The following is a 15,200-nucleotide window of genomic DNA, read 5'->3' on the forward strand; positions in this document are numbered from 1 at the left end:
TGTTAGGGTGCCTGAGTAATAACAGCATGCATTTAACAAAGCACAGCATTTTGATGCTGAAAGCATTCATAAATTACAAGAAACTGAAGAAATAGTAAGAAAAGTATTGACAAATACCTCTTCTGGGAGATCTGAGTGACCTACATCAGATGTAGCAAGCAGCAAAACTGGCGAAAATGCTGGAATGTTACGTAGTAGAGTTAGAAAAGTAAATTTCAAGGCAGGTCCAGCATTGTCCCACCATGAATGGATATCTGGGACATAAATTATGCTTGGTGCTGTCTTCTGAGCATTTCGGATCAGCTAGTGAAAAGAAAAGCTTGGGTAAGAAAACTAAAACACGTAGAATAACCTGTTAATACACAGCTACATAGCCATCGGACTGCCCCATGAAATGAAACTACGTGAACAGAGTGGCAAGCATCCTTTCACATAAGGAATTTCTCTGTGCACCCTTTCAGATGATCAGTATTCGGAGAACTCTAGTCAGAAGATGGGAAGGATATATTCAGGCAGTGGCTAGACACCGTAGCTATATGGCCACAGCCACAATCATCGCATCACAAAGAAAATAAATGTCCCTCTTATGGGACACATCAGTATTCAGTCGTGTAACACATCTGTCCTTACTTGGATGGCTCTCAAAAGTTTCCACTAAAGGGAAAAATATTTTAAGGTAGTGATGCCAAACAGTAAAATGGATTTCCTGCCTAAAAGTAAAAACACTAAATCTGTTCATTTTTTCTAGTTAAAACCACATCAGCGTGCAAATGAAGTGTTTTGTGAATGTTAATGCTTTCATTGCACATACTGCAACAGCACAAGTTGTGTCTGTCCGTGTGAAAACAAAACAAACAGAAGCCCCAAACCTTGGTTGCCTTACTAATATAATTTAAAAGAAGGCTACAAAAAGCAGCCGACATGCAGTCTGATACAGAGCCATCTACTGGGAGCACACAGTCTTAGGAGGCAATAAGAACTACTTTCTGGATCCCAGTGAGATGAGCAGCATTTCTTTCCACAAAGAGATGTTTATTAGCAACACCGCCCAGCTTCCTGAGCTGCTAGCAACATCCTCACTGTAAAATTGGGTATGGAAAACGTGGACATGTACAACATCCAGACTGTTTGTGGTTCTGTCTAAAAGAAAAGGGCATTTTCAGACAGAAGCAAACATCCTAGCACATTAAAACAAGGCCACCTCCACTACCAATGAATTTTGCTCACCTTACTTGCAACTCGATTGATCCTTTACATACAGCCAGTGAATCTGATGAGAAGAAAAAGAAAAAAGGTACCTGTCCACAGATTTCTTCTGGCGGTGCAACCTTTGTAAGCAGAATAGAAAGGTCCAGGGTGTGAACGGGAAACTTCTCCAAAGCGTGCAACACTGCGGGTGCCACGTAAGAAACCTGGCCATACCCTTCTTTTCCTACTATTAGCAGACGGGGCCGGCATGATGTTGGTTCGCAGAAAGCACTCCTAGAACAAGAGTTAAGAAAACAAGTTTATAAGTGAGGTGCTGAATAGACACACAGATGTTCCAAGTACTTTTCCTATAGACTTTCTTTTCCCTCCCCAAATAATCCAAATGGCAGCGGTACATTAAATACGTGTAACATTTCCAGTTAAGTTATTCAGTCATTCCAATTGTTTCATCTTCTTCCCTTGTGTTTCCTATAATTTACTAAACCAAGACTGCAAATTAATATCCCTGCAATCTTGCTTTACTACTAGGAAATAAATTTGCGAGGAGCATTTGTTTCCCCACTACAATCAGGCTGTACCTTTGCTGGCTTAAATCAAAGATGCTCGAGACTTAGCCTTGCTCTAGAGGACAGAAAATCTTCTGGACAGCACAGCAATAGAAACTGAGAAAAATAACTGATCCAGCTGCGACAACATGATCTAACTTCCCAACTGTGGGCTTGTATGACTTCCATACTAAAATACCAAAAGATTAACACAACTTGGTGGCTTAACAAATAAAGACACCGTTCAAATTTTTCTCAAGGTGTTTTAACAAGCCATTTCTCAGTTTTCTTTCTGCTACATAATTCACTCCTGGTTTAACAATCCTGGAAAACAGAAGGGCAAAAGGTGGCAACACAAACCCATAAAGTTGGGGTGTTTTTAGCTAAAAGGACAGACAGGACATTTATGTGGTCTTGAGTCTTTCAAAGAATGCCATGGATTAAGTCAACGTGTTCTGGTAGTCTACGGATCACTTTGGCTTAGGAAGAGAAGCCTGGGCTTTTCAATTTGGTCATTCAGAGCAACTTCATTACAACTTTAGTCCCTTCACCCTTTCTTCTCGTGAATACCAAGCACCCCTTCAACACACAAACTTGATGTTACCCCTTCGTCTACCACCCCTCGCACTTTTAACAGCTGGAACTGTTTACAAAGACTCAGCAGACCTGAGAATTTAAACGTAACAGGGATCTATCTTTCTTTACCTGCTGAAACAGAGGCGTTTTTTCTCTGGTCCGTCAGGCATTCCATCTTTTAATTCATCTCCAGAAACCAAGGATGCATCGTCATCACTGTCGAACATATCATCTTGTAAAATAGGATTTAAATGGTCTGAAAGGCAAAAGAGGTTTGTTAACTTTCCTGAATAGCCCGTGTCTCTTTCTCTTACATTAATACAGCTTCTAAATCAGTGCCAAAACCCTTTCTTCATTTGAGAGCACACACTGAAAGCTATTTCCTAGAGTTCATCCCACCACAGATCTAAGGAGATGGCACAAGGCCCTACAAAGCTGTACTAAGTCCCACTGATGTGTACGTATAAGGTACGCTACTCTTGGTGATTTTTTTCTCCCCCTTAGAATAAAGGAGATTACTAACAATTTCTGCAGTTGCTAAATAGCTAAAAAAAAACCAACCAAACAAACAAACAAAAAAACACATTTCTTTCTGGAGGAGGTTCCCACAATGAAAGCACAGGGATTAAGGAGGTGATGGCCACAGAATTCCATTCATCTAGTAAGTATCAATGCTAACTGATCTCACGTGCACGTGTATAGTACGATCCACAAACATTTAAATTAGGAGACTGGTTAAAAATGATGATAGCTAAAACAATATTTAGCTTAGACCAGTTATACTTGTATCCTGGTCCTGACATTCTTCAGAAAGGAATTAGAAACATTGACCTAGAAGTGCTTCCCCTCCAAATATCTGAGTTTTTGCTTTTTAAAGAAAAATAGGTGCCTTATACTTCAAACCTCAAGTCAACCTCTACAAATGCTAATTATCTTAGCTGCCGTCAGAAGCAGGATGCTTCAGTAGAGAACGCATCGTCCTTTACTGTGTATTGAGTCATTCAGAGCTTCCATTTGGCATTTCAGTTTCGAATCCAGAATAAAACCTACGCGTTATATTCCAGACATGCCCAAAAGAAAGACATGCACATGCAAATAATAAAATTCTACCATCATTATGTCTGAAAGGTTTAAGTTGATTGCACAAACCACAAGTTTTTGCTTTAGCAGAATTATGAAGAAGTGGATGCTGTGGTTATACCTTGCTCTCGGTCCTTCTTTAGCGCAAGCAGTGCATGCGGGAAGATCTTCTGCACAACTTGTAAAATATTCTCTACTGATCTTTTAAAAAGTGGCTTGAAAATAGGCGATAGTGCTTGTACGGGTGAAGCCTCGATCCTGTTTGAAGCTGGAACAACCTTCTTCATAGCCATGAAAAAGTCCTTTGGTTTTATTTTAATAGAATTAACGTCTAGTTGCAACTTCTCCCTACTTGCATAGATCTGAGGATAGCATCGGCGCAGAGAGCACAGAGCAGCTTCAGTACATAGGGATTTGATATCCGCACCACAGTATCCTAACAAACAAAAATCAAACGTTACATCAGTCAAGGCCCAGGTTTACAACATGCAACATTTCAAGAATTTGTAATGCCAAAACCAAACAGGTTAACAGGGAGTTCAAAGTGCTACTGCTCTGCAGGGAAGTTTCACGTTGCTCACTGCCTGATATCCTGCGCTTATGCAGCTGAAGCAGACTCCTCATCAAAAAATCTACTCTTGAGGAAGATGCCCCAGAACCATTTCATGTTCTCAGACAACAAGAGGAACGACAACAAAGAGTAAATAGATGAAAGCATCTAACTCTGATTGCTAGGAAGGCGTGCCAGCTGCCTCCTTGACTAGTTGTGCAGCAACGCACAAGAGCTTGGGTACTGCCTGCTACAAGCTAAGGTTCTTTACAGCTTGGTCACAAGCAAGAATCCACTTTGGTTTCAGTCTTACCAATGCATTTCTCAGCTAGTTCATCAAGCAACATGTCCGGTGGCTTAGGGGTCCAGTCACGAGTATGAATCTTGAAAATTTCTTTTCTAGCCTGGAAGCAAAATCATTGCATTTTAGCTTGTCCAAGTTTTCCTTAAAAATACCAACAAGAAACAAACAAACCAAGAAGCAAAAAAAAACCAACAAAAACAACCAAAAACAGTCCTCCCTCAAAACCCCTCGTCTGTTAATACGCTTTTCTTACTTGCTCAACTTCCAAGTATTTTACAGTTATTTAATATACACTCTGCATTTTCAACCAGGAAATTGAATATTTCTTACTTGTTACACTTAACTTTTTTCTAGGAACCTGCAGTGAAAGAAAAGGCATTTATAGCTTCAATAACAAGTTTCCAAACTAGGAGACCTAAGGACCCAGAGGAAAATACTGTAATGAAAAATTTATCCAGAAGCATTTCTTTGTTGTCCAAAAAACTTCTCTAACATTTAGCAAGCTTTCATTGTGACAGTCTCATTAGTTCATCACATTTGCTTTTCAGTCAGTAAATTCACAGAATGCACTTCTGGCACAATGTCTCAAATTGCTACAATTACTATAAAGAAAATAATTATGACTCAAACTACTACCGCTGATCCGGGGCACAATCAAATGCAAACACGTGCCCTATTCATTCATAAGTGAAGGATTGAGACCAAAAACACAACTTCATGATGAAAGCGCCCAAGTGGACTAAATAATTAAGCAAACAGGTACAACTTTGGGAATGAAAGGTTTGATTACAGAATTAACTACTTGGTGGTATCATCCTGACCATATATATCCAGTACCAGATTTGCCCTCCACGGAACAACGCAGTGTCTCCACATATCACTCTCTTGTTCAAGTTGTCAATTTTTTTTCCCTATAAAGTTGGACTTTGCCATGGTAGCACTAATGTTGAATTTAAGTTCTCACCTCTTTATTTGGCAAGTTGAAGAGGAACTCTCTGTCAAAGCGTCCCGGTCTTCGTAAAGCAGGATCTATAGAATCCAGTCTGTTGGTAGCTCCGATTACCACGATCTCCCCTCTGTTACCTACGCCGTCCATAAGTGTCAGAAGAGTTGAAACAATGGAACTAATAGAAAAATATAAGTTTTACTTACTGGTTCAGTAAATTTTGTTACATTCCACGACTTTCTTCCATGAGTAGTCAAAAAGGACAAGCTTTAAGGACAAGACTCGTTTTAAGACATAAAAAACAGGTAAGTTAACACAGACCACATGCTGATACCAGGCTTAGTAAATTGGTTTCAGCTATTGTTTAAAATCACCTGTTTTGGCATTGAGTTACAAGTGTGCAGGATAAATTAACGTGCTCACAGTAAATTAAACAGGTCATCATCCCTTTTTTTTTTTTTTTTTTTTTTACTTCCCCAAAGATCAAGCAGATTTTATGTAGGTGCAAAACTGTAATACCTATGAATGTGGTCTTGTTTACTGGAGCGCACAGGAGCGAGACCATCTATCTCATCAAAGAAAATAATTGAAGGTCGCATCTGATAGGCCTAGCACGAAAACACAGAGTAGAACAGCATTATTTAAAGGAAAAATGCACAAAAACATCATGGTTGGAATGTCATCTAAACTTGATTTTTCACTTTAGCCTCTGGGACCTCTACTGATAGAGCCACTGGAGTATCTGGCATGACTAACAGAAGACAGCAGTCTGTGTCAACCCACTGGATCCGGGTGACAGGAAGCAAATCGTTCCAGTAGTTCTTACAGCTGACATTCACAGAATGACAGCAGAAACACTGACATTTCCATTGCAGTGGGACAAAAAAACTAACAAAATACAAAAAAAGAGCAAGTTCTACTTAAAAACGTTGACTACAGAAAATAATGGTTTCAACTCTGACAGAATACACTGCGCATTTCAACCTTACCTGTTCAAATAACACACGAAGTTGGCGTTCTGATTCCCCCACGTATTTTCTCATGCAGTCCGAAGCATTTCTCATAAAAAATGATATTTTTCTGTCACTTCGGCTATATTCACTGGCAAGTGCACGAGCAACTAGTGTTTTCCCTGTTCCTGGGGGGCCATAAAATAGACAGCCTCTGCAATAATAAGAACATAATAAGAATAAGAACAGATAGAAGTTCCGCGTTTTTACAACGTTTCACGAGAAAATTCTTTTTTTTCACCCAAAGAAATGAATAAGGGGGTAACTCAAGTGTATAAAACCTTCAAAAGAGAGCATATTGTCCCAGAAGGACACTTCCAAAACTGCTGACAAACAGGGTGATTACAGCAAACTGGAGCCAAACGGGCAAACTTCAGCACAGAATCTGAGAATAGGCTGAACGGTGAATCACCAGTTTATTCTTCAGCGATAAACTACGTATTCTTGCTTTCACAATATGCAGAATCTGATAGTAAAGCATTTAATGCTCCTCTCAAAAGCATTAAGTTACTGGGTTTGGTCTCTCAGACCATCTATTGCTGATGGCAAGTGAGGAAGCCTAAAGCCAGAAGGAAAAGTGATGCCTTAGCACTCAGAGGAGAAAAAAAAAAAAAAGAAAGCAAAAGTAGGCAGGAAAAACAACTGGGCTTCCAGGCAACATATTACAATTGACTTCCACTAGATAATCCCTTCTTGCTTACAAACTAATCAAGCTGACTTGTACATAAAACTGAGAACAAAACCAATCCAACCCAACTAACCCAACTTTTTAAAAACACCAGATGGTAAAACTTAAAATTTTAAGACGTTGCTTATATTTTTAACCTACAAATATTCTGGATTCTATCCATTTTTAAGAAACCACTTTTTGCTACTACTAAAACAAATGTTCACCGCTGCCAAAAATGTTGAAGCATGGAAGCATAGTGATACCTTAATTGAACTTTCTCCTGAAAACAGCTGACTTACGATTTACCACTTTAATGAGTTACCTTGGGGGCTGAATATTGAACCGCTGAAAAACTTCTGGATACAGGAGGGGAAAAATCACCATCTCTTTCAAAGCTGCGATGTGTTTGGAAAGACCACCCACATTCTCAAATCCAATCTAAAGAGAAATTCAACACCACAGAGTTTGTATGTTAAAGAAAGCAGCAACCTAGATCAAGGTTTCATCAGAAATTCTCTCAGCACAACGGAAACATTCTGGGCAATTTTTGAAGTTGCTTTAGAGAAAACCATCAACAAAGGGAGTTGTAGATGGCACACTGATATCTCCCATAATCACTGGAAACACTCGCTGACACGAGGATTAGTTTAAGACTTACCGCACTATCTATTTGCATTGCATCTCCCTGACTTCCTCCAACTTTCTTTTGATCCCTCTGAACTCTCTTTAGGTCCTGTTTCTGAAGTTTCACTCGAAAAGTCCTGATTTGAATTAAGGAGAAGTTATAAGGCTTCTTTTTCTTTAAGATGCAGCTCAAAGATTTTTGTTTTTCATAGTAATGCCAAGCAAATGTAGAAGACATTAATTAATATATAGAAGACCTAATTAATTGACATAAACTTCCACAGTTCAATTTAGATAAACTTAAACATGGCTAAATATTCATTTGAAGGAGATTCATCCCTCCCCTGTTCTCTAACGACAGCAACCTTCTTGGAGATGTGCTCTCGCCGTCCTCACTGCTCTCACCACCCTCCTCCGTATCACATGTGCTAAGCGAGGGAGATGAGCAAGAGGATGTAGAATCACTGATGTCATCTGCACGTCTCCGTCTGCAAGCAAGCATATAAACCAGAAAGTTAACAAGAAAATAGAGCAGATACTAAGTAACACCAAAAATTAAGGGAATTCCATCTCCGAATTTACTCTGAGATCTATTTTCCAGTCCATTGTACTCCTTAGGAATCTGATTTCAAAGGCCATGACATGATTTTCCTCGTGACAACTGTCTGCTTTCAAGAATGCTCAACAAAACATCTGGCAATCAACAGCATTCTCTACACACTAACTGCTTACAGAATCCAAAAAGCCTTTACCATGACTAAGGCAATTTATGACTTCATTTAGATCTTTTATTGTTTAAGGTTAATTTCATATAGAAACATTACTTGATTCCAAACAGAAACTAGAGTCAGTATTTGAGTGATAACTTTTTTTTTTTTTTTTTTTTAAATCTAACGAAACTTCCATAAAGCCTCTCCCTCTAAATCAAATACAATTATTTTCGGTTTTAAGAAAATAATTTGTATCCTTCAAGATTAAATAGTCTGACTAAGATTTTTAAGGGGGGATTCTGGCTTCAGTTCCAGAACCAAAAAATTTCAGTTACAGAAACTCAGACACTACCTCCATAATCATCTTATCAGCGACCCACAAACATTGGATTTAAAAAAGAAACCAACTTAAAAGTATCCACCTCCTCCCCTCCAAATATTTCTTTCCTCTCTATCCTCAGACTACCAAAGTATCGATCATAAACTTACTCTGTAATTACCACTAAACTGAAAACCCTTTGAAGCATTATGCAGTAAGGAGACTGACAGCTCTACGGATAAGTAAGAGCTATCACTAGCCATACACCAACCTGGCACGTCTTCTAGATTTTTGTGACCCAGCATTTTCAAGTGACTCTTTCTGTCTGACAGAACGGGGCTGGCCCGAGTTAGTCCTCTCTCGATCTCTTTGTCTTACTGAAAGGAAAGAATTTAGAATAATGATACAGATACAGTTAAGAGAGGAGGATATCAAAAGATAAAGAAAATGCCACGTGTTTCACTCATCCCTAATGCCAGAAGAATTTTTAACTGGTTTTGCTTTTCAGCAGTGCATGGTACAAGTGGAAAAGTACAAGTTCACCCTTTTTAAAGGTGAACTGAAAATCACAAGAGCAAGACTATTAAGTGTGATTAATCACTGTTATATCAAGGATACACAGCACTAAGTACACCAAACAGCAAAGAAATACAATGTGCACAGGACACACGTGTCTGCTAAAAACAGGGAAGTTCATGTGCAGAATGAAGGTACAGAACTGAAATAGAACTGTGTGCGCAAACACATGTATTTGCATTCAAAAAGTTTATCTCACTTATGTGCAAGAAACAAGGTTTTCAGAGAAACTGTGCGTTCAACCTACTTTCCATAGGAGCTTGGTAGCGGTCAACAGGTTTCCTCTGTCGACGGTTGTAACGCCTCGGAACATCTTCACCATCATTTTCTTTGTTCTCACTTCCTCTTGATGTTTGTACTGTACCACAAAATGACACCAAATCGTTAAGTACTTTTGCAAATTATATGAAATCCAAAAGGCATTACACAGATGCCTGTAAGTTTTATTACTATCATTATTTGAATGACACAGTGGATCCTGCAAAACCTTAAGATGAATTTATGCAAGTCACGTTTCAGAAATCACAAATCCTAGCATGCAGCTAGACATTGTTCTGTCCTCTCTGAAACTGCTGATGGACTTGTCGTCAGCCTCAGCGTTTAACAACAGGCCAAATTCTGTCATATTGCTTAGCTAAGATGCAGATCTTCTGAAATCAGCTACTTCAGAAAGTCACTTCTTAGTTTGAGAAAGTATTTAATGGAAAGGGTTTTAATAATCTGGAGTGCTAAGACTAAGCATAGTCATCTAAGTCCAAGTCTAGCTCTGCCACAAATTCTGTGAGCAATAATGGGCCAGACACAGGCTTGAAGCTCACCAATGAGAAAACAATGCTAAATGCACATAAGTTTAGGCCATTAGCTTCTGCCAAGTAACCTGAAGTTGTTTCATGAAAGATGGTAAAATACACAAGAACCAGAGTGCAATTATCTACTGGGTTCTGCTGAATATCCTCTCACGTTAACAGCAGGACACCGAGGAAGGAACGTACATACTCCGTTCACCTACCTGTTTGCCAAAAGGACTTTTTTTTTCTTGGAAAGCACTGCCCTCTTTGGTTTTTATTTGTTAACCCCAAAGGTTGCATTGCTTTCTGAATGCAAGGTAGGTGCCATGGGGTATACAGACAGCACACGGAAAACTGAGTGATCAGGAAATGAGTCTGTGATCACTACCATCTCCAGTCCTTGGTGTTCCAACACTTCTATCGCAAAAGCATGAATTCCTCTGCTTTATTGCTCCTCTAACCCTTTCCTTTGTTCCAATAACTTCCTTTAGAACAACACTGACACTTTCCTCACTCTTTTCTGGCATATTGTTCATTATAAAAGTATATCCTAGCTTTTTCCTGATTTAAAATTGTAGTTTGCATTTTGATCATCAATTAATTGCCCCGGGCTCATTTCCCATTCAACGTGCTATTTAAAATTCCTCTCTACAACTCCCTACTGCACAGCTCCCTGAAACCCACACACTTTAACCAAGCTTCTCCCTCTAGACTGGCCCCCGCCTTGTATTCAAGCTACTCTTACTAAGACTTTGAGCTAACATTTTCTTAACTAAGCCTCCAAAGGAGTCAACTCTGCATCTCCCTTACTAGTCCATGGCCCAGCCATTCTTCCTCTGAAGAACTTCCCTCAGGTTCCCACCTGCCACTGTGCATCTCTCTGCTCCTCTGGGCCTCTGAAGGGAGGAGCAAAGTCTTTTCTGGGGCTCAGCCTCCTGTCACTGTCTCTCTGAGCTCCTTTGCAGGTGTGCAGGTGAGCTCTATCACTTAATCTAACTCGTCAGCTCATCTACTGCAACACCCTTGTCGGTCCTTAAGTACAGTCTTGCCCTGTTCTGATCTGTTTACAAAGCTCCTACGAGGATGATCTAATTTACTGCCTTAATCACAACTAACATTCTTCTTAAAAACTGTAAGTTTTCCCATCACTTCCAAGTTAATATGGCCTTTCGTGGCTTAACCTCATTCCACAAGTCACTGAGTACCCAGATGACAGCTCCTAATTACAGGCCCTGACAGCAGCTTACGGTGACTGCCTCCTCAACGCAGAAATGCACAACGCTATCTTCCCTCCTGCTGAGCTTCACGCTTGGGAGGAGCTTTTCATACACATCTGGCAGCCTATCTATCTTGCTTCCTGAAAATTCTTGCTGTGCTGCTCAAAACCATGAAAACTGTCACACTCCTGCTGTAGCGGTATCGCCGTTTCGCATGCTGAGTAATGCTGTCCATTTCTTTCCATTCCCACCTGTCTACAACCATCTGTTGCCTTTTATCTTGTAAGCAGTTTGGAAAAGCGCTGTATTTTTTTTTTTTCACCTGTTCTGAGCTCACTACAGTACAGCCCTAGAGCTCATAGTAAGGCTTGTGAAGTCAATAGCAACACAGAATTTTTACAGAAGACAAATACCCAGTAGATTAGCTTGTTTCAGTTGTTCAAGACAAGGCTTTTGGTTAGAACAGAGTAAAGAAAACTTAAAACCAGAACTCACCAATCTCATCTGGACTGCCAGGTCCAGTTCTTTCAAAGTCCGACCTCACACAGGTGAAGATATCAAGGTTCTCCTAATTCCAAGCAGCAAGAAAGATCGGTCACAAACGTGCAGCAAAACAGACGTGCATACACATACATCCACTGACAGACACGTCTGTCTGTTGATGCTTACACAGAAACATTATCGAGGCACCCCGTATACACACAAAAAATAAATTATTGCACAAGATGACAGAATGGGAATATGATTGCGTGCACTCACAATCAGTAACAAGAATTTCTGCTCTAAACCAGGGCTCAGTACATGCAGTGGTTAAATACTTGCCCAGATACAAAACTGAGTGCATTAATCGTAGGTTAATAACCTACAGCGTGACAGAACCAAGGAAAAAGAACTACCTTTCTAGCAGACATACCAAAAGAAATCATACAGGCGTGTGAGAGATGCTAATAAAAAGTACTGTGGACAATTCTGGATTAATTTCACAGCCCTGGGCAACCAGCTCTAGGTGTCCCTGCTTGAGCAGGGGAAGGTTGGACCAGGTGACCTCCAGAGGCCCCTTCTAACCTCAACCATTCTGTGATTTGAGAGAAAAAAAAAAAAAAAAAAAAGGGAATTCAGAGCTAAACAAAAAGCTATGAAAGTAGGTTATCGGGAAGTTTTACAATGATGTGCCTATCATTCAAAAGAACAGTAATTTAATAAAATAATTTAATTTAATAGAGCAAAACTAAGACAGAGGAAGTATGATTGCTGCATACAACTTTAACATGGGTTCCTCTACAGACAGGGGTTTATTTAAGCTCTCAGGCAAGGCCAGCACACGAACAAATATACATAAAGTAGCCATCAGTTCATTCAGCTGGAAATTTGAAAGGCTTCTGAAAACTCTGCTGAAAACTCTGGGAGCAGTTTGCAACCAAGGAAGAATTCTAAAATGCAAGTTAGGTCAATTAAAGAAAACAGCTCCATTTGCCTGTAACAGATGATTAAAGCTACATGATACTGGAGATTCTTTGTGAGCTCTCAGGAAAAAAAAAAAGTTCAGTCAAAATTTGAGCGAGTGACCAACACAGGAAGCTATGCACTGCCTTTTGTCAAGCTTTCCAAGTAAGTGCGTTCCTGAGCACGACGAGAAATATGATTTAGGAGTTAATGATAAAAAGCTAAACAGCTTAAACTGCCAAGCTGATGGAAAGCACCAGGCTTTTTGCATATTCAGTCCCCCAGGCAGAGCTTTTAGTAACATTTGCAGTAAAAACCCAAGTCCGAAACAGCTGTTTGTAAACAGTGTCCATTCAAAAAGCAGAAGGCAATTCAGAAACTGGAGTGGTAGACATGCATTTCAGCATCTCCCCGTTATCCCACGTCTTCTGCAGAAGATGCTTCCTCCACTCTTAAAAGATACCTGGAGCACAACCGTATCAGTAAGACATGAAGACATAACCAGAGAGCAAGACCAAATGGTAGTTTAGACCACACTATTCTTTGGAAGGAAGTTATTTCAGTTCAATTAAAATTACAACTAAGTTACTTCCCTACGGGAAATACTCTACAAAAATGGCAAACTGACGGAGTATTTGCTCTGTCATTTGTACCTCAACATCTTCCCAACGTCTTTGGCATCTACGTATCTGCTCCATTTCATCCATTTTTTGTAGCACAACTTCCGCAGTACTAAGATACAAAGTTGACATGGAAGAGCAAAGTTCGGCATGTATGAAAAAAATAAAACAGCACACATAATCAATAAGAGATTTTAATGTAGTATGCACAAAGCAAAAGTCATTGACACTTAGCCAAGACTTTAGACATTACCAAAAGATTAGGTCAAATCTTTATTTTTGATAGAGATTTAAGAACAAGCTTTTGAGGATTTGCAAACATACGCTGTTTTCAGGTTTATTTTCCCCTCTTACTGAGCACATTTAAAAATATATATATATTTAAATGCAGCAGGAAAAGAAGAATTCTGACATCCTAAGAAGATGTTATAAAAAAATTATGTCAACTTTTAATCCTACTTAAGTTGCTCTGCACAGTAGCAGTAAGTCATTTTTTGTTAACCGAGGAAAGGCTGTTTGTCCTTCTCTACGTGGGAATCTAAGTTTAGTGTTGTAGAAAATGATGAAATGAAAGGAAAGCAAATTCTGAAGCAGAAAACAATTTTGGCTTCAGAAAGAGAAATAAACCATGGACAGAAGTGCAGAATCGCTAGGACTACTTTGCTTTGACTGTATCAAACCGTTCTCAGTTTCCTAACCAAGCATTACATTCACTTTTGTGAGTATGGAACAAAAAGTTCATTAAAAATGATGGCACTTCTGATGCTAAGAAAACTACCAAATGGGGAAAACTCAACGAATTGAACTCTCAAGGCCAGGAGCAGCCATACCTCTTTGCTGTCAAAATAAAGAGCAAGTCGAGGCCAACATCATGCCATAGCGCAAAGGCTTGCTAAGAAAGATCATTTTAAGAGGTCTGCAAGAAAAGATGACTTACTTTGTTATAAATTTGTCAAATAGAATAGACGAGTTAGGAGTAGAGTACCGACTGCTTCGGACTTGACAGCTGCGGCGCAGCTCCAAGTCCCTGTTTTCTCCGTGGACTCGTCTCACAGGTTTTGCACCAGCTCTACTCCTCAATGTTCTGGTGACTGAAACGCAGAAACAAAGTATTTTGAAACAGTGAAGATGGGATTCTCCTTATTTCACCGTTGCTCTTGTAAAATGTAAACAGACAAACAAAAAAGGCACCCTGAAGTGGATTGATTTTTCTTTACATTCCAGATCAGAAGTTGTTGTCACAACCACTGCATTCCACTTATTTATCGCTCTGCACGTTTAAACTGTCTACTTAAAACTGTGACCTGTAGAGAAATTTTTAAAGAGACTGAAAGCTAGCCAGACAAAAACAAACGTGCAACTTTTGTTCCATGCAGGAGGGAAATTTACTCCAGTTACTTCTGTCTTGGAAAAGTGAGAACAATCAACACCTTTCTCTAAGGTGTTTTCACTCCATTTATGTAAAAGTGTATATAACAGTGCTCAAAAAAAACACTAGTACATTGCAAGCCTCTTCCTAAGAAGTGTATGTTTTATTACTCTGTTTAGGCATGCAGCACTTTCTTTTCCTGCATTATGATCTAACAGCTCAAGGAGGTAAGAATTGTTTCAAGAGAAACACCCAAACACCAGATAACTCAAACTCGTGCTTTTTAGGAAAAAGCCTGCCCATTGTTTACCATACAGCAACCTTTGGCACAGCTTTGTTGCTTGCACTGTCATTAAAAGAGCCAAGAGGACAAGGGGAAGGGAAGAGCTACACCACTGTGGTGGTAGGATCACAGCTAATGTTTAGTTTTGGGGTTGCCAACTATAAAACTAAGTTTGAACTTACTTTTCAATTTACTTTGCACAATTAGAACAGTTTCCTTTGCGCCTACAAAGCTGCAATTCACACTGCTCCCTCCCCAAGGAATTCATAAAATCTCCTATTTGCACCTACCTCTCTTCACAGAAAAGTCACTGAGGAGTGAATTCAGCTGAGTACAGAAGGCTTTGGGGCCAAATGAAAGC

At 39.6% G+C, this 15,200-nt stretch overlaps 1 protein-coding gene across 3 annotated transcripts in view; it reads right to left on the reverse strand.

Moving 5' to 3' along the window:
* Positions 1-15,200, reverse strand: part of ATAD2 (ATPase family AAA domain containing 2) — a 29,968-nt gene that overhangs the window by 10,239 nt on the left and 4,529 nt on the right. For all 3 annotated transcript variants that reach the window (XM_084508419.1, XM_084508418.1, XM_084508420.1), the window contains exons 4-19: positions 14,125-14,278; positions 13,221-13,299; positions 11,620-11,692; positions 9,367-9,477; positions 8,815-8,920; positions 7,880-8,002; positions 7,549-7,651; positions 7,213-7,328; positions 6,200-6,374; positions 5,730-5,818; positions 5,229-5,388; positions 4,274-4,364; positions 3,532-3,846; positions 2,460-2,586; positions 1,299-1,482; positions 118-303 (exon numbers count right to left, since the gene is read on the reverse strand). In XM_084508419.1, the coding sequence (XP_084364545.1) occupies positions 118-303; positions 1,299-1,482; positions 2,460-2,586; positions 3,532-3,846; positions 4,274-4,364; positions 5,229-5,388; positions 5,730-5,818; positions 6,200-6,374; positions 7,213-7,328; positions 7,549-7,651; positions 7,880-8,002; positions 8,815-8,920; positions 9,367-9,477; positions 11,620-11,692; positions 13,221-13,299; positions 14,125-14,278 (2,192 nt within the window). The remainder of the gene's footprint in view (positions 1-117; positions 304-1,298; positions 1,483-2,459; positions 2,587-3,531; positions 3,847-4,273; positions 4,365-5,228; positions 5,389-5,729; positions 5,819-6,199; positions 6,375-7,212; positions 7,329-7,548; positions 7,652-7,879; positions 8,003-8,814; positions 8,921-9,366; positions 9,478-11,619; positions 11,693-13,220; positions 13,300-14,124; positions 14,279-15,200) is intronic.

The sequence above is a fragment of the Aythya ferina genome (assembly GCF_964211825.1).
Source record: "Aythya ferina genome assembly, chromosome: 2".
NCBI lineage: Eukaryota > Metazoa > Chordata > Aves > Anseriformes > Anatidae > Aythya > Aythya ferina.